The 20,505-nt window shown below is 32.0% G+C and overlaps 1 protein-coding gene across 3 annotated transcripts; it reads right to left on the bottom strand.

Annotated features, from left to right (window-relative positions):
- Positions 1 to 3,424: 3,424 nt before the first annotated feature.
- Positions 3,425 to 20,468, bottom strand: LOC144843848 (cell division control protein 45 homolog). Of its 3 annotated transcripts, XR_013612292.1 has the most exons (21): positions 20,331 to 20,468; positions 18,332 to 18,404; positions 18,055 to 18,207; positions 17,136 to 17,273; positions 13,842 to 13,913; positions 12,794 to 12,862; positions 12,572 to 12,679; positions 11,947 to 12,008; positions 11,389 to 11,439; positions 11,063 to 11,185; positions 10,425 to 10,496; positions 9,784 to 9,942; positions 8,847 to 8,901; positions 8,636 to 8,686; positions 8,421 to 8,476; positions 7,990 to 8,212; positions 7,552 to 7,673; positions 6,840 to 6,916; positions 4,682 to 4,801; positions 4,375 to 4,630; positions 3,425 to 4,196 (listed from the first exon to the last, which is right to left on the bottom strand). XR_013612292.1 is itself a non-coding variant. In XM_078700811.1 (19 exons), exons 2-19 carry the CDS (start codon positions 18,380 to 18,382, stop codon positions 4,737 to 4,739), a joined length of 1,707 nt encoding a protein of 568 aa, XP_078556937.1. In that variant the 5' UTR covers positions 18,383 to 18,404; positions 20,331 to 20,468; the 3' UTR covers positions 4,359 to 4,736. The 3 variants fall into 3 exon arrangements, 1 of the variants encoding a protein (XP_078556937.1); XR_013612291.1 differs by having other exon boundaries at positions 4,375 to 4,801; XM_078700811.1 differs by lacking the exon at positions 3,425 to 4,196 and having other exon boundaries at positions 4,359 to 4,801.
- Between the last annotated feature and the right edge of the window lie 37 nt (positions 20,469 to 20,505).

Genomic DNA, 20,505 nt, shown 5'->3' with positions numbered 1-20,505 from the left:
TAAACGAACTTCTGTTATTGTCTATTTTATAAACAAAAAGCAATATATTTCTATAACATAATGTTGTTACGTACGCCTAGTTTATCTTTAATAATACCACATACATCACATTCATTATTATGTTTCAATTTCCACTTATACAGCAGCTGTAAGTTAGGTGGTTTAATAGTTTATAATTTATGTGTGCTTATTGTTTTTTATGGTGTCATAAACTATTAACGAAAATTATAACCTTTTCAATTCCATTAAAATACAACAACAATGCTGATTAATTTAAAAAACAGTGAGCTCTTCAGTATACGAATAGTTCATCGGAATGTATGTGATCATCTACGTGTTTGAGTAGGCATGGATTTTCTTCAATTGGGTCCTGTTAATCTGTATTACGTTGTATTGATATTCCATTCTATGTGTAATTGTTCTTGAAGCTATTGTTTACCGACGTTAAATTACTTTTATTGATCAATGGTTTTATTGTGACAGTATGGTTATTATTGTGGTCATGTCATGGCCGGGACTTTAGATAATAATTATAAAGAGGAATATAATACCTAATATAATAGGCCTTTATACACAAACTTTATAGGCCTACTCAATATTGAAATTGAAAACTCAAAATTTACATAGAAATGATAAGTAAAACTATTGAGTAAAAGGAGATTAACATTCTATTAATAATACCACACCCTTTCATGGTAATTCATTTACAACTGTAATATTCATGTGAAATGTTATAGTTTCTAAAACCCGTAACATTATAGTAAAAAAAAGGTGTGAAATAACAAAGCATTTTAATGTTGTAACATCTGAAGAAATGTAACTCAATAATCATGTTTCTAGACAAATTGTCAAGACTAATCAAAAGATAACCAGATTTCAAAAAGTTGTGTTAAGTCGTTAAATAATGGCGCTATTAGCAAAATGAACACTGGAATAATTAAGATCTATTCATTAGGACCTACTGTTTTTGGCTTCACTTTTTACAGATTGTGTTATAACATTACGTCAGCCATGTACATGTATGGATTATATCAACAAAATGTAGGCTTACTAAGCACTGAAGTTTAAACAATTGTATATATTTCATGTTTCCTTTATCTGTTTTTGTGTTTTTTATGATATAATGGGAGTTCGTTGGCGAGTTAGTAGTTATAGTGATTCAGTACACTTATTGACAATCCCGTATAATTCATAAAATGGTTTGTACTTTGTGACCAGTTAATATTTTATTATTTGATGAAATACGAAACAAATGATCTTGAAATGAGACAGATAGGCCACATACGATAGGCTATAGGCAATCTAGCATTTTGAATGAAACAAATTTACAGAGCTTTTTAATTTTTTTTTAAATGGTCACATAACTCAGTATATTAAAAAACACCTTCAGCATCACAGACGAATTTTGATAAAACATGTTCGTGGGCGATTTTACGGCCATTGTACAAAATGGAATTGTTTTATCAATATTATTACAATACAACAATTATAACTTACGACCGTTACGTAAAATGCCAATGTTACGCCTACATATTTTTCCACGTGCAAATTCTTTATTTAAGTTTCAAAAAAATTATCCTAAGTTCAAATGTATCATAGGTATACGATATCGAATATGCCTAGGCCTACTGCTACTAATTTTAAACTAAAACACTGAGAAATATGTATCGTTTCACTTACCAGGAATCATTTTGAACAAAATGAGTATTATTATCTTCACATATAATAGTATGATGCCGTCCAACAATACGTGTAAGATTTGTTCGGATCTTTCAGTGAACAAATGTCAGTGTCATCACCTATATTGAGAATAACTGAAATAAAAGAAACTCGTAGCCTGTCAACGCCATGTGTACGAGATGCATAACGATGAATACAATAATTCATTCAAGGTAAAGACATCGATCAACTCAATTACCACGTTCCATAGAAGACATCATTTCGATTGGGTCAATACTTTGACTTGTGTAGGCCTGTGCCTATATCATTAACATTTCCGTGGAGCACAGCACAGGCCAAAACTAAAACTGTTTTTCTTTAAACAATCATGGTAAACAAGCTCTAGATAAAAATAAGTTTCAGTTCGCATTTTCTATTTTATTGTAGGCCTCCTAATAAAGAGGCCTCATAGGAGGACCCAAAAGGGTGAAAATGCAAAATATGGGATATTAGGTTAATTTCAGCACTTATTTTTACTATGTTTAGGCCCTGGGCATCACTATTTTAAAATCCTGGATCCGCGCAACTTTTCAGTAAGTGTAAAAAGAAAACATAAGTTAAAAAGTTGTTGCAACTCGGTAATAAGATGTTGCAACAACGACAGTGCAAATGCCGATAATTACTTTATTGTGCATACATCGCGACGTTTCATGTCTTGTCATGTTCATAAATCATACACAACTTCAATATTTTATATCAACTATAAGGTTTGCGAAATAATTCTGGTTCAGCACCTGGTTGACAGCGGCGTTTAATCACAGTCCTAATGTAATTCTTTTAAATTTCACAAGAACTACAATTGTCAAACACTGTATTGTTATTATTTAGAGGCGTTGATAGGCTTATGATTAAAGGCTGGCAGAATAAAACATTGTAGTCTACATAATATACATTTAAATTAGCCTACAGAATTGAATATTTATTGAGCGATTGTCCCATGGCTTTTTAAGTAAGTTTGATCATGGATTAATTCCTTAATCCATGGTTTGATGTAATTGCTTTCCCTCGGTTTCAAACTTTAGCCTCTGCATGCAGCGGCCATATTCCGGCCACACTCGTGTGAGTTTAATAATACATATTATAGACATAATACTGTACATATCTATGGTTTATATTACTATATGATCTATAAATGATCACATTACCTTATCAAGCTGGCTCCTCAGAAATGCTCCGTTAAATGTTTGTAAGTTTGTAATGTATAGTAAGTATTAGAAGGTTTACATTGTACGGTAACAATTTCAATTTTACAATGAGAGTAACAATTGTTATGGGTAGACCTATGAATATGTACGTACATAGTAACAATGTAAAGTTTATATTGACAGAACAAACAGATTAATCAAAGTTCATGTGAGGCTACAGTATTTATATCTATATTAACGCCAAACAAAGTCTACACTCATGAATCCTCATCACAATGTAATGTAATGGGAGGTGAAATTGCAATTTAAGTTTCTGTGTATTGTTAGGTCCATGGAGGAACCTCCATGGTTAGGCCTAATACTAATAGGTGCTGACATTAATTGCAACTTGCGCTTGAATCTGCTTATTTTACTCGATCGTTTTCGGTGTAATAGGCCTACATGGACATCACACCTTGTAGGCATATTACAACATTATTTAGAATTCGAAAAGAAATAATTCATTCTAACAAATAAATAAGACTGTTTGCTATATTTCATAAATTTGGAGGACGCATTTAATTGCACTACTCTTGCATTCAGTGAACATTTTTTACATTAATCTTAATATTTTTTCCATATTTTTTTTCCCACCGTAATATAATCAAATTTCGATCAACTTCACACGACGTATTTAATTCTGAATGTTAGATGTTCCTATAGTGTATATAGTAGTCCGTATAAAAGCCTACATATCAGAAACTCTGGGTAGATATAACATGGGTCACTGTGGATATATAATAGCTTAGCAAATTTCTTGATATTATTAAGTAGAGTAGGCCTAAACCAAAAACAATTTGTTAAATGCTGATTTAAGATTGCACCCATGCTTCTGTATACATTGTTTGTTAGTTTTGTTTATCACAGTATGTTTGTCATAGATAAAGCAGTCCACTATGTATATTCAGTTAAATCATGATAACATACATGTATGTTTATCTTTTGCATTGTATAATAATTTATTCCAAACATATCAAATCGAATACAGTACGCTATCATTTTAGACTGCATTCATTGTTCAAAACTTCAAAAAGAAAATCATTTCCGTTTTTACAATGTTTATAATGAAAAATCCTAAATCTACAATTCAGTAATTGTTGAAGAAAATATCTTTTAATGTAACTGGTAGGCTAAAACACATGTTATAATCAAATGAAACCATTTCATTTTTAGACAACACAATACACAGCAGTAGGGCATTTACTTTCTAAATAAATATTCTTTGAATTTTGATTCACAATATTTATGACCGTTGCATAGATATTATGAGAAAAATACTGTACACCGAATTTACTAATATAATAATAATAATAATAATAACTGGTACTTGATATAGCGCATTATGCTGAAAGCCTCAATGCGCTTTACAAAGACAGAAAATTTAGAAAAATTACAAATTAAAAAGGTGGGTTTTGAGGAGAGATTTGAAGACACTGGTGGAAGTAGCCTGACAGATTTCAAGTATTTCAACTATCTACATAATTATGCAGGGAATTTATTAGTTTTTAGTCATACTGTATATACTGTATCCATATATTATTCAAAATAATGAATACATTAACATATCATAAATATAAACCTAATACCTCGGTCAAATAATACACCTGACCTTTAATAACATCTAATTTATTAAATTATTACCAAATTGTTTTAAATGTCACACATTGGCCATGACTTTTGTTTTGCATAAGTCTTTTATTTCCTTTCATATAGCATATGTTGTATTTCCTTTCATATAGCATATGTTGTATTTCCTTTCATATAGCATATGTTGTATTTCCAATTATACCTGCTTTCTATTATAGGGGGCACCAATTCATCCAGTAATGCGATTCATGAGAGTAGTGATACCAGTGCATCAAAGAATTTGCTTCTATCTTCAGTTTTCAGTGCAAATACTAGCAAAACAATTTAAAACAAGGTTGTTAATAAGTACATTTTCCAATGTGAATGCACAAATTTGTTCAGTCATGACATTTAATCTCGACGCCTAAAATAATAAAAAAACTAGATTTGAACTCATCACTTTGACGAGTTCGGGTTATCCACGCAAACGCAACATGCACATACGTTAAAATATGACATCCTATGACATGAAGTAAATGTTTACAGTGATAAGTTGTGTCTATTTTGTGTCATACAGCATATTACAGTATTTACAGAATACACTGTATATAATAAAATACAGTGTAGCATAAAAGAAATTGAGAGACCCATCTTTTATTCCAATTTTTAACATGTTTTACATTTCCAATAGGCAATAATATACAAATAATAATGAATGTTTATGAGTGTAATGGTACAAATAATGGCATGAGGTGAATGATTACAGGATATATACAGTCGAGTTGATATATAACCTTTCATCATTCACCAAATGCCATTATTTGTACCATTACACGAATATAAAACATTCATTATTTGCTTTATATAACATCTAAATAGATTCCTGCCATTTGAATCGAATAAAAGCTAGGCCTAGCCAAGGCCTATATTTCATTCACATTGATTAAAACAATAACATTTGGTTTTTAATAATTATATTAAATATTATTATTTATATGGATTTTTATAAATGCACCTACTGTTAGTGTTAGCTATGTCAACAAACGACCAAACAATCCTAGGCCTAGCAAGGCTAAAACACCTAGCCTAATACTAACAGGCCTAGGCTGAAAGACAGCAATATAAAACTGGAACTCATCTAGGCTAATTATGTTTTTTCCCAACGATTCCACGTCTTGTAGAGATGTTCCCATTAATTAATCAAATTCCTAAAAATGAATTTTTTTTTTTTGATCTAAAATATCTCTTCAAAAATGTATTTCCATCGCGAAACCAGTCATATCAATAACATTTGCGACGAAAGTACAAAATAGGTGGCGCTGTTGTATTTCAAAAGCAATAGTAATGTATAATAAAAAATATTTACCAAACGCGAACAGATTTTTTTTTCCGTAAAAAAGTGCGTACTATTGCACGCCATGTGACCCACAATCGTCTAATCAAATGACAGGAATTTATTTAGGTGTTATATAATATACAAATAATGAATGAGGCAAAGCCGAGTGGAAATATAACATGTCATCCTTCACCAAATGCCATTATTTGTACCATTACACGAATATAAAACATTCATTATTTGTTTTTGTTTTACATCTAGATAGATTCCTGTCATTTGAATCAGATTGAATAAAAGGTAGGCCTAGGCTACTGTACATTGATTCACATTATTGAAACAGTAACATTTGGTTTTTAATAATATATCAAATATTATGTTTATTTTATTACACACCTACTGTAGTGATAATTATATCAACAAACAACAAACCAATCCTAGGCTAGCTAGCTAACAAGGCTAAAGCGCCTAGGCCTAGCCTGGGTTGCTAACAGGCCTAGGCCTAGCTAGGCTAGAAAGACTGCGATACCATTACAAAGCTTTGACAGGCAACTGGAACTCATGTAGTCTAATTCTGTTTTTTCCAACAATTCCACGTCTTGTAGAGTTGTTCCCATTAATTAATCAAAATCATACAAAAAATCTAAAGCTAATTTAAATGCCTTTTGGTCTAAATTAGTACAAATATCTATTCAAAAATATACTTCCATCGCAAAACCAGTCATAACATTCAATCTTCGCGGCGGAAGTACAAAATAGGTGGCGCTGTTGTATTTCAAAAGCAATAGTAAATAAAAAAATATTTTCAACTTTTTTTGTACATGGAAAAAAGTACTATTGGACGACCGTTTAATACTGTAGTGCGTACATGGCGTACTATTGCACGCCATGTGAAACAATCGTCCAATCAAATGACAGGAATTTATTTAGGCGTTATATAATATCTGATATACTTAGATATCTTAGATATTGGTAATATACAAAATCATAGAATTTAAAATATGTTAGTAAATTGGGTAAAATGAAATGTTTCTTACTTGAAGGATCAAAGCTGTCATGCAGAACTCTAGAACCAGTCTTCTCAGCTGTTTGTTCAAATGCACGCCCAAACAAACTAACGTAACAATTTAAACAGAAATCTTATTTATCTACAGACGATTTCAGAGTATGTAAAGTTTTATATAGACATTGATTCTTGATATATAGATAATCTGATACATAATAATATTGTTATTGAGTCTTTCAGATGTTCTGACTTTACTCTGACATAACACTGAATGAGTAAAAGAAAATATGTAAATAGCCTAGTTAAATGGGTTCGAGCCTAACTGATTGCATCGGCATTTCCCATGTACATCAATGCATGTTAAAGAACTTGTTTTACTATTAAAAACAAAGTAGGGGATTGTTTCCCTGTGTGCTGATCTGGTAGGTGCTGCACTACTGGATGCTATGGGTCTGTTGTGGGCCTATAACCCCAATTTTCTCAGTTTCATGTTAAGCTTGAGGACCAGAATAAATACCTTTATTTTTAACTTTACCTAAACCACTAAACTTGTGCTAATGGCCAACCTGATGATAATTAAATTTTAAACTATTACACAACTTTCTATATTTGGTTTTTAGCTTCCTGATGCAAAGTTAGAGTCTGATATATTACATCAAACGTCAGTCACAATAAAATCATTTACAAATTGAAAACTTTCAGATCAGTTTTCATTCAAATTAAAATATCAAATACAACCATACCTTCTAGGTGAATTCTCTAATTCCATGAGTGGCGGTACACCAACAACTAGAGATGTTCCTTGCTCAGAATCCAAAGGGGCAACCATCACTAGTGGCAGATTCTTCACTTTTTTACTTTTAGACTAAAAACAAAATTATACTTGTACTAGGTAATTTCTATATATATATTTTTATGGTTAAATAGATAGGTATTGAAAAATGTTTGTTGTAAATTGGGTTATAATTCTAAATTTTTGAATGTTTTTTTGTATGATTTTTATATTTCTATAATTTTTACATTTTAAACTGTTTTTTCCTATGCATAAAATTTTCAAAATAAACAATATTTTATTTAATTTATTTTTTTGCTTAATTTCTAAAGAATTTATTTTTGGTCTTTTCTGCAATGATTTTAATTTAATTTAATTATTTAATCATGAGTAAAAAACAAAATCCTACCATTTTTACAAATGCCTCAAGCGTGAACCTAGCAAGCAGAGCAAGACAGTTTGCCTTAGAGAAGAACTTGACATCAAGAGTGCCTTCTTGTATGTAGGCATACAGGAATGGTCCAGCAGAAACCACATGATTCATGTCTAACAGTGTCCTGATCTGGCTTACAATTGCCTTGTGTTGACGCTTACTGATCTCCAAACCACTTTCAAGTTTGTCTAAATGAACCCTGGATTTTTTTTAAAAATACAGTTATCAAAATACAACTTAACTATCTTGATATACATAATAATTTTTTGATAAGTTGTTTTAAAAAAGAATACAATTTACGTTACAATGTTCTTTGATCAGCGACTATTTGTAAATAGATCACAAAAGACAATCAAGCATACAATAGCAATGTATTGCTATATTTGGTATTGATTTATATTCATTACCTCGACAATGCATCAAGTGCTTCTAAAAAGTTTGCATCTCCCACCTTGTCCTTCTCCTAAAAACAAAACAACTTGTACAGTGAAACCTACACATTTTTTTATTTATTAGGCCAACTGGGCCTTTGTCACATTAGTTCCCATCTCCAACGTATAGTGGAACAGTAGAACAGTAGTTTTAAATTTAATAATTACAGTTCAAAAATAGATAAACTTACTATTGATTCTAGCAAGGCAGAGGCAGCATGGACTGCATCAAAAGCACAAAACTACAAAAACAAATCAACATCATATGCAAGACATTGTGTATGTACTAAATAGAAAATTGTTCAGAAGAAACATTTTTTTTACTAAATTTCTAAACTTTTTTCCGAATTATGTGATGTTAGAATTTTATTTGCAAAAATTATAAACAAAATAAATACTAACCTTGTTTTTATAGCCAAACTGTGCATAGAATGAAGGAACAGTAATCTGATCTAGCCTAGTCAAAACCAAATAATTAAATTGTTAACAGACATAAGAAAGAACAGTCAGAACATAAACTCCACACATACAGTATCTATACCGCCACAAAACATGAACAAAATATCTTAGTAATGATAATAAAAAACAAACTTCTAAAAAAGTAAGGCAAGCCACTATGATTCAATATTTATAACTTTTATTTGTTTATCTTCAAGAATAAACATATTTACACATTGTGGTATATTGATAGGTAAGTACCAAGATTCTTAAGGTGGAAAATTAGTTTAACAATTAAAATTAATAAGATAAGCAAATTATCAACCAATCGGAATAAAAAATTAACAGAACAAGTCTGAGTAAATTGTCAAAATAAAGCTGTGATTGGCTGATTGTATTCATTAAACTCTTCCTGAAAATTGGTCACATATTGTAATGTACCAAAAATGTTGTACTTTTTTTTTAAATTAAGGGTATTTTATTGTCAAATTAAGAGTATGTTCAGACTCACAGCGTTAGGTTTGTTGTCTAATGCAAGGCGTATGGTAGTCCATGGCGTTAAAAGTCAAGGTGTTCAGACACAATGATCAACATTCCAATGCCTTGCGTTTGATCATTATTTCTAAACAGATAGAACTATGCACACATTCATTACAAACACATTACAGTTTAGCGTTATTAAATCTACCGTTTCCTGTTGGGGTTATAAATGCTACTGGCAGCTCCCTAACGCTAATCCGCGGCCTAGTTCAGACACAAAAATATGTACGCCGCTTACATAATGCCACCTTAATGCTGTGAGTCTGAACATACCCTGATTATGTTGATAATGTTTGTAAACCATTTTTGAATAGAAAATAAGATCATAAAAAAATATTAATGCAGTGTTTTATTTGCTTACCCATATTTCTTGCCAGAGTTTTGCAGTGAATCACAGAATGTTTCCCTGTATGCTATATCCATGGCTGTAAATTTCTGTTTACACTGTGTTAAAGGCATCCCCATATCTGCTAAAAACTCATGCAGTTTCTTAAAACCTCTTGCTGTCCATAACCGTAGACTGTAGAAAAATACAATAAAAAATTGTTAAATGATTTGATTTTGATTTGTGATGACCAATGACCTAGGTCATGTCACATCCCAACTTTTCTGCATAAGCACAATGATTGAATTGACATGACATTCAATAACACATGACCTATTTAAGTTGTCGAAAATTTAAAGCCTCCTAAAATTTATTACAAGAGCTGCAGATGGTACAACAGCCCATTTTAAATAACAGAGAAAGTATTGTTGTCAAATTACACAAACGTTATATCATCCAAGCAATAGCCAATGGGCTCTGCAGATTCAGAGCAATGTACAGTACTGGTTAATACTGTTCCAATCAATGCTCTTGAGTCTTAAAATAAAATACATTTAAAATACAATAAAACTACATTAAATCAAACATTTTTAACCATCATCATCATCTTACATGACTACCTAATTTTAAACTGACAAATTAAATTGATTGCATTTGATGTTGACAAATCCACTTACTTGCAGGCTGTGTAAGATGAATGGCAAATGCTATCAAACAGTGACCAATGACGATACAGTGCTAATTGAAGTCTATTGTAGTACAAATTTAGGGAAAATTATTGTAATAGCTGGAAACATTTCACAACAGACTAGTTTACCAAACAACAAGATTGATAAACGTATTAATGGCTCTTTGATACATTCTAAAGATCAGTACCTCATATACCACATATTGTGTGTAAAGCCTAGTCTATACTAGAAAACTTTACCAAACTGTTTGTTTGTCTGTGACATTAGAACTCTTTTGGAACTCCAGTTCTTAAGCAGGCAGCAGAATCAAATGAATAATCTCATTTGATTGTTCCAAGCAAACCGAGGTGCACAACCTAGTTAGTAAACTTTAGTTGGTAAATGTGAGAACAATTTGAACTTGGCAACCACAATATCTTCCAAAGTTTGTCAGTATAGACACTGCATTAACAGACTTTGGTAACCTGCAGAAAATTAGTTTGCAGAAGTTAGGCCATGCACCTTTTGAAAAACTAGTTTTAGTTTGATGATATTTGTGAACTCAGCCAATAAAATCTTTGGATGAAATGACCTGTAGTTTTAAGGAAGTACATACTAAAGTACGCGATTCAAACTTCAAAGGATACTCTGGATTGAAAGTAATTTTCATGGCGTTCACTGACTGTTGAGCTGCATCCTCTTCCTGACCAAGACGGTTGTGACGTGAAACGTGACGATTTAATTCAGATGCATCTAAGAAATACTTCTCTCTGTAATTATATATTTTTTTTAAAACCTTGAATAAAGTAGTAAACACTTTTTTCTATGGAGTTAGGTGGGCCTTATGAAATGTATTTTTGCACAATGTTCTTTAATAATCAGTATGTAAGATATATAGTCCTCCAAAATCTTTTTGGTTTATAATTTTGTTGTTAAATATGCCATAGGTTTTTTAAATAGATTTGGAACATACCTGTCAATCTTCTTTGACAGCAGCTGATCTGTAAGACCAATTATTGACCACCTGTAAATATAAAGATTGCACAAAAAAGGTTACCAACTTAGTGTTTTTTTAGATGATACATTTGTATTTAATAGTAAAATATTTATATTTTAGCAACACAGATTTTCTTATTTTTTTTAGTAACGCAAATTTGAAATATATGTAGACGTTATGTAGGTGGTTTGTGGAGAAACCTCCTATGCTTGTAAGGAATTGACACAGAGTGTGGTGGTGTGTCACCGTGTCCTGTTCACATAGGTTGGCAGTCAATGTGTTAAACTAGGATGGTCCTTGCTTTAGGTAAACATGTGCCCAAAGATTTATTTATTTTGTGATTTATTGCTTTATTGTTAAATGTACATTTGTGTATGTATGCCCTTTTAATATTTTTTGTTTTTTCATTGTCATTGAATTAGAAAGTATAATTGCTATTAAGTGTATAGTAACAAGCATCAGGTACTTCTTTCCAAAACTCTGAATTAAACTGTACTGAATGTTCACAACAATATTATATGAATGACAACATACCAGAGAAGGTCATTAGAATCCTTTGACAGCTTCCAAGCCAGTTGATATATTACATAAGCAGCCTAAAAACAAAAACACCAAGACAGTTAATCTTAAAACAGAAATATTTGGGCTGGTTTAAAATTTCTGAATATTTGGAGAAAATGAATCAATGTTCATACTATTTCGCATTTTTATTATTTATTATTTTATTTCTTTCACAAATTGTCAAAGTGAAGATTTAAGTCACGCATTAACATATGCACTTGTTGATCAATGGAATGTGGTCAAAGTGAAGATTTAAGTCACGCATTCACATATGCACTTGTTGATCAATGGAATGTGGTCAAAGTGAAGATTTAAGTCACGCATTCACATATGCACTTGTTGATCAATGGAATGTGGTCTTTTAGATTTTGGTTTTTCTCGTGGTCTTTCAAAAAAATTGAAGTGAAGTCTGTGAATATGTGCATGTCACAAATCCAATAAGAATAATAATTGATTCCAAACTTTTAACATAACTACAGCACACAAGACACAAAAAGGCATTGTGGAAAAAATAATTATTAATCTATCTGGTGATTATATTATTGCAATACTGCAAATATTTACACACCTAATTGAGAGTAATAATGTGTATACTTACTGAATTAGAATAAAATGAAAATTCTTCATACTGAAAAATAATTTTTTGTCGGCTTTCTTCCCATAATCTTCTAGCTCGTTTCTTTTCCAACTTCCTCACTATACTTTCCTATTTAGATCAAACAACATATTTGTATTATTATTTTCCTATTCCTAATATATAATCATAATTTTATATGTATGTATGTTCTCAGGGCTTAAATAGCATAGATACTGTAGTTACCTCATCAAGTCTCCTCCTTTTGTCAGGTTGGGAGCTTTCACTTTCATTACCAGAATCATCCGAATCACTCTGTAATGTAATGTATATACAAAGGAAATAGTTTAATTACAATTATTATGTACATATGTATCTTACAAGCCACAGTAGGAATCATATGTGTTTACAGAACAGTAATTGTTTTTCAGTATATTCTGATTAACATTGTAACTGTAAAGTGATAGACAGTGCTACACAAATGTCATAGCTACACAAACTACTGTAGGCTGCAATTAAAGTGATAGATAGCGCTACACAAATGTCATAGCTACACAAACTACTGTAGGCTGCAATTAAAGTGATAGACAGCGCTACACAAATGTCATAGCTACACAAACTACTGTAGGCTGCAATTAAAGTGATAGATAGCGCTACACAAATGTCATAGCTACACAAACTACTGTAGGCTGCAATTAAAGTGATAGACAGCGCTACACAAATGTCATAGCTACACAAACTACTGTAGGCTGCAATTAAAGTGATAGACAGCGCTACACAAATGTCATAGCTACACAAAATACTGTAGGCTGCAATTAAAGTGATAGATAGCGCTACACAAATGTCATAGCTACACAAACTACTGTAGGCTGCAATTAAAGTGATAGACAGTGTTACACAAATGTCATAGTTACACAAACTACTGTAGGCTGCAATTAAAGTGATAGATAGCGCTACACAAATGTCATAGCTACACAAACTACTGTAGGCTGCAATTAAAGTGATAGACAGCGCTACACAAATGTCATATTTACACAAACTACTGTAGGCTGCATTTAAAGTGATAGATAACTGTTCTCATTTATGTAGAGTTAATGGAAGATTAACCATGGACTTCTTGCAATACATGAACAACCCCAACAACTTAGGCACTGTATTCATGAATACGGGCCTTAGATTTCAACTCGATCAATGAACAGACAATGATGACAAAACCAATTCTGCCTGTTAATGCCTTCAATAAATCATTTAAGTATAACTATTTCCTTTACAACTGAAGTTATCCTAAAATTACCTCTTCATCATTAAATATATCTTCATAAGATGGTATTGTCAATTGTTCTGTAGAGTCAAGTAACAGTTTAACCTAGAGGAACAAACAAACATATCTATATATACAGTAATAATTTACAACTAGATTTAATTCGTCACGACGAATTATAGGTTATATGCATTGATCTAAATAAAGATAATTGATTTTAAAAAAAAATATTGATTGATTGATTTTGTCAGAATCTTTAATTATTTATAATATATGAAGATAGGATGTTGCTAACGCAAATACAATAGCCAGTACCACAATCCGATCAAAGATCCCTCTGCGTTATAAACCACATTTGTTACATTATAATAAAGACACAAGTTACTTTTTATCTAGATTTCATTATAAATCATGTGTAAAATCTATACACTAAGAAATAAAATTGAACAAACAATACGGATAATAAAAAAAAACTTATTTCGTTTCGTTTTGAACCCAAGGTGAGACTCGATCTCGGTACCTTGAATGCTATAGACACGAGCACAGACCACCGAGCCATACACAACTGAATAAAAGCTGAAGAAAGATTCCTCCGTGTATTTTTCTATGCAGAAACAACTTTGGTACAGATAGATTTTACATATCATAATCATCATAATTTTTAACTATAGATGACATCATTAAAAAATTTGTTTAAATAATGATGCACTGTTGAAGTATATACTTTTAACTTTAATATTATATGAACATTTTAAAGAAGAAGGTTAATGTTAAGTTTGTTATTTCAGCCCCAGATTGTCGAAATTATTATTTTTTTTATTTAATATGCAATTAATAATGTTGTAATCAACCTTTTTTCTCTTAATTTCATAATAAATCATACATATGATACATACACTTTAAGAAAATGAAATGCTAATAAGAATCTTAAGAAAGGTTGTAAAACAGAAATCGGGAAAAACGAGTGCTTATCATTGTTTAAAGCACAGTACGAGTGCAAATATCTGCACTCATGGCAATTTTTTAAATGCTTAAAATTGCCTGAAACGTATTTCAAGCTTGTGTACATAATTGTATTGCCATATGAGGAAATATGACATAAAATTGATGAGTACCAAATTTGGTTTAATTATGATACATGCTTGTGAAGATATGATTACAAACATGATTTCGTTAAATCCGCATAGACCGTTTCATTTCGATGTAATATCGATTCCTGACCATAAGGCTACGCTCGCGCTAAGGTCAAATTTTCGTTCGCCAAAATGGCGAAAGGTTTTGAAAAACATTAGCCAAATTGAAAATCCTTTAGCCAAATTAAAAAAACCATAACAATTCGCAAAAATGTTTATTTAATAAATAATGCATGTATTTGTTTGTTATTTGTGACTTCTTTTACATTTATATTATTATTAGGTATCCCCAATGAAGCTGACCGCGATTTTAACACGTTCGTGAAATTTCAAAAAGTGACGTGTTTTTGAAGTTAAAAATATACTATTTCTTATGTACCCATGAGAATAAAAATTATATGCCTGGAAAGATCTTGTTTAAGGGATTATTTTTATATATTTTTAATCTATGTTTATTAAATATTTTAATAGAAAACGCGAGTTAAAAATGAGGTACAAAAGCCGGCGAGCCGAAATCCGCGCGCTAAAAATAACTTTGGAAAACACCTACCCATTTTCGCACCCGATCGCACGAGGTCCATAATAGGTGGTGGAGTAATTTTTGTTGCATGTTATCAGGCTTTAAATACTCTTTATTTTGATATGTAAATCGGTTATTATTATTATGTACATCCGCCTCATATGTCAATTTTAACGATAAAAATTGAATTTTTGAGTCTTTCTCATTATCAAAATCTGGCTAATTTAGTATTGAATTAAAGCTAATTTATATTTCTGTTTGATAAACCACATCGTTTTATTTGACTTTGCGTGGACCTCGTGCGAAGAAGCCAACAAGACCAACCACTGAAAAAAATAATCCCTACCATAAATATCAGTGTTTACCATTTTCCTTACGGGGGAATTCAGTTCTCCGCTTATTACTAAATTACCGTCGCCCAGGCAATGTGCATGGTATGCATGTATTAGCGCGTTAATTAATGATTGGATAACCCCCGCAGTGGACTGTTCCATTTTCTGAACTAGTCTTCGCCGCACACGAGGCATGTCGAAAAATGTCGCCTCTCATCATGGAATATTTGCTTCGAAACGTCAATTTTACCGATTTATTAAATTATTTAATAAGTGGAATATTTATCAATCTATTATATAAAACAAGTACGTTAGGAAGAAATGTACCGCAGAAATTTAAGAAGCTTTGAATTTGCTATGCAGCGGCCGTAACCCATTCTATGTAGGCGGCCGAAACGCGCTTTGGCCAGGGTTGCCGTTGTAGTATACGCTGTTTCTTAGCTATTCAATTTAAGCGCAACTTTCGGTTAGAATAATCGAAAGGGAAATAAAATTAAACATGTTAACATTATACAATTGAGGTAATTACTTTTACTTTTTAAATAACAGAACAGCCTCGTTTACGGAAGTATTCGTCCACATGCTTCTCGAAGTTCATTTTCTACGTCGAAGATTAGGGACTTCCCCTTTCATTCGCTCATCATGTCGTCGACGAAGGCCGGCCACGAACCAATCACATTAACTGTGTGTCATTAAAACGTCATCGAGGCACGCTCTGCGCATGTTTAAACAGAACTAAAAAATAAACACGGCGATCGTGACGTCGTCACATAAAATGCTGTGGTGGTAAAAAGTGTACCCGAGTCAGAAAGTACCGAAGTGTGGCGAATTCTCGCTCCCATAAGAAGTCACGCCGACCAGGCTAGGCCTAGGCTTGGAAATGTATTTTCGCCAATTTGGCGAACGAGGCAATAATTATTTTCGCCAAATGGAGACTCCAGTCGCCATTGGCGAATTGGCGAGCGGTTAGCGCGAGCGTAGTAAGGAATATACTCTGAAAAATTGACTTAGCTTAGCTTAGATGAAATTGATCTCAAGATAATTGATGGACAAAATAGTGCTAAGTAAAGAATAAATAAAGAAATAAAGAATCAATAAGGTTAACCATTCTATAATAAGGTTTATTTCATCTTCATTGTTTTGATAAATAAACGGCCAAAATGATGTGCAATTTCTTTATGGAGAAACCTTGATTTTCTGAGTAATAGTAAAAATATATGTTTAAACACTGCCAGGCTCATGTGGATTTCACACATTATAAAATGTGTAAATTGTAAACATTGTCTTCAAGTTGAAGGTGAAGCATTTAACACAAATTAAATGTATTTCAATGAAAGCTTACCTGGGTGTCATTATAAACATTAACAAGATCAATGGGTCTGTGACTGTCACAGACAAAGAATGTGACATCATCTTCTGGTTGAAGAACATCTAAAAGGTTTATGTTAGCACCACAGTTTATCAGAACAACATGTTTAATCTATAAAAATAAGCAAAATAATAGGAAATGAGGGAGAATAATAAATGACATATGATACCAAATCAACAAATTAAATGACAATACCTGATCCAAACAAGGAGTGGCTAATATTCTTTAGTAAAAAAGTTGATAACCAGTGCATCATGATACACAAATATAATGGTTTTTAAATACAGTAATATATACACTGTATCACAATAAACTACAAGGTTTATAAGAATGTTGAAATTTAATATTGGAGCTCGTAATATAGTAATTTGTTACATCATGTAATGATACTGTAGTAATCCTCTTGTACAGAAAATGTTTTCCGAATTTGAGAGGTACAGTATGACTATACAGGGGATTTCCCTGTGCTTTGGTTCTGCAAAATTGTTTCATTTGAACAATTTCTCTACAATCTAATAGCCAGGCATCTAAAGCTATATTCCGGTGTAGAAATTAGACTTTACTCCAGCATACAAATGGTTGGTTGTACCTCATGCTAATACAGCCCTTGTAAACGGTACAGGCTTAGTTGAAGCTACCAGGGCACAAAGTATGAATCATGTTTTCAATTTGATGATGCAGAATTCCCATTCAAACAAGGCCTCATAAAAGAAATGCATGCGCATGCTGCAGTTAATCAATGAAGTTTTTTTTAACGGCAATAACATGAATGCAACCTCAGCTTAGGCCCTTATACTTTAGGGGGACTATAATACCCGAGGAAATACGATAATATAGTATAATAAACAAATTTTCATATAGAATGAAACATTATATTACAACTTATTTTTACCTGCTCTGAATGTTCCAGAAATGCTCGTTCAAGATCTTGTTGACCACTAACAGGTACTAACGTATAATGAACACTATCACATTGAAATAAGGAAATCAAAATCTTACATGCACATAGTGCATCAACATCAAATGCTACCATCAATAATACATGCTGTAATAAAGAATAAAAAAACACATTATTATTAATTACTTTTCATTACATACCAAAAAAGTATTTAAAAAACAATAAAAATACAGCGACTAGATTTACTAAATAAATTCTTGTGGTATATTACCTTATGCAGTATCACATCATAAAACTCTTTTCGAAGATCCGAAATCAACATCTTTGAAACTTCTAATTGATGACTATAAAAAAATAAAATTAATATATAGACCAATGACATTGGTAAGTTAACTTTAACAGGGAATGATATAATTTTGTATCATGAAAGTACAGTAGTTTAGACGGCTCTTTCCTTTTTTACCAGAATTCGTTTATACAAATCATATCTGGGAAGAACCAGTTATTCCCACTGAAAAGTAGACAGTTCTTCCATTTTTTAACATGAAAAGTAGTAGTAGGCCTAGTAGGCATAAAAGGGAAAGCCTTTGTCACAGAAATATAATATATTATGCAAACAAAATAGGTTTTTTGCTCAAAATACCTTTATTTTGCTTAAAATAATAATTGTACGATATATTATGCTGTTCATTATTTTCTTTTAAAGGCACAAAAACATTTGAGATTTTTCTTTTATGCTGAAAATATTGAAATTGTTTGTGTGCATTCTACCTTACCAGAAAGCCTAAGGGCCTGTTCAGACCTACGGAGTTATGCTTTCGTATTGTACGCGGCGTACAACTCCATAGGTCTGAACCAGGAAAAGATTAGTGGAAGCCACCTCGTACGACACTACTCTTTCGTTCGTTACGACAGCTCAAGGTACAAGATTAGTGGACGCCGCTTATGATACGAAAGTCATGCATCAACAATTTTGACCTGTAACCAATCAAATTTACTCCTGCATACCAGATGTTCACCCAAATCGGTGACAATTCAGTTTGAAACGAAAGCGTTAGCTAGGCAAATCTGAACACTTTGCTGTTACGACGCTAATTATAATATGACATTGCTTGCGATAAGAAAGCATAACTCCATGGATCTGAACATACCCTAAAATAATGTAATATTGGTGTAACTCTACCCTGGCCAATTCTATGTAGGCCTAATTATTGAAAAAGGAAAAAAATATATAATACTGACGTCTCAATGGATGAAAATTACCTTTTTTAGGAACTGAAAAAGTACCATATAATAAAATAGTTAATTTTCCTTCATTGATACATTGTTATGCTAATTAACAAATACATTTTTTCTTTTAAATACCTACCGTACCAACCTACCCTATTTTTACGCCAACTTAATAGTCTGGGAGCCCACAAGGTTTTAATTAGCAATTTGAATACAAAAGGTTTGAGGTGTGGAGTATGTAGATATGGTCTATGGGACCCAGAAATGGCAATTCTTAAGTGACGGGTCCTGTTCAATTTTAAGGGGGAACCACCCAAATTACCCCTAAAATTGGATTTAATTAGCATTTCGAGTACATGGACCAAACCAATTCTAAAATGTTGTCGGACCTATCAGGAATCAATATCCATAATTCTTAAGTGACCATTCCTGTGCTAAATTTACTTAAGAACGCCTTTAATTAGCGCTAATTAGACATTTAATTAGCATTTTGAGTACATCAACGAAATTCACACCCACATACTTATGAACATACTGATTAATTAAGGATTCATCATTCTTAAGTTTGAAATCTGGGGCCAAAGTCACTTAAGAATGGGTCAACATTTACATTTACTGTACTTAATAAATAATAACCGATCGAGGTTTAAACAAATCTCAATTGTATTATTATTAGAATTTCTATCAGACGAAGTTAAATTAAATAAAATAAAATCATGAGCGTTTCAATTAAAAACATCTAGAAACGGCGAAAATGTATCTAGTGCGCCCAATACAAATTAGACCGATATCAAACATAACCGGTATGATAAAAATCGTATCTATCTAGCAGCACATCATACATACTAATATAAAATAGTACTAGCTAGGAAGGACCAACTACTACTACTAAGTACTAGGCCTAGGCCCTCTAGTTAGTCTAGGCTACTAACCTCTTGTTGGCATCTCTATATCTAGGCTATAATAGGCCTATAGGGCTAGTTATACTACTATTATTAGGCCTATACCTAAAAAATGTGTTCATAGATTAACTGCTGTACCTTTTAGCCTCTAAAACAATGTCATATTTTACTATTTTGATGCGTTTTACTTGCCGCAACGTTGTTGCGTTTAAGCTGCGTAGCCTTTCTTTGGCTTATTTCGCGGGAATTTTTGGCAATGTTATGTGTTTTTCTTCCTCTAAATGTTGCTGTGTGATTGGCTAAAAATACGGGT

Source organism: Antedon bifida, chromosome 5 (genome assembly GCF_963402885.1).
Source record: "Antedon bifida chromosome 5, ecAntBifi1.1, whole genome shotgun sequence".
NCBI classification, from domain to species: Eukaryota; Metazoa; Echinodermata; class Crinoidea; order Comatulida; family Antedonidae; genus Antedon; species Antedon bifida.
The sequence above is the reverse complement of the archived record's forward strand: the minus strand, read 5'-3'. Positions and strand labels throughout refer to the sequence as shown.

What these genes read in the sequence shown, in the direction of transcription:
- LOC144843848 (XM_078700811.1), bottom strand. Translation starts at nt 18,382, where the DNA reads ATGTTGATTTCGGATCTTCGAAAAGAGTTTTATGATGTGATACTGCAT. An exon ending in AAAGGAGGAGACTTGATGAG is followed by an intron (nt 12,680 to 12,793) that starts GTAACTACAGTA and finishes TGATCTAAATAG; the next exon opens with GAAAGTATAGTGAGGAAGTT. An exon ending in CTGTCAAAGAAGATTGACAG is followed by an intron (nt 11,186 to 11,388) that starts GTATGTTCCAAA and finishes ATATAATTACAG; the next exon opens with AGAGAAGTATTTCTTAGATG.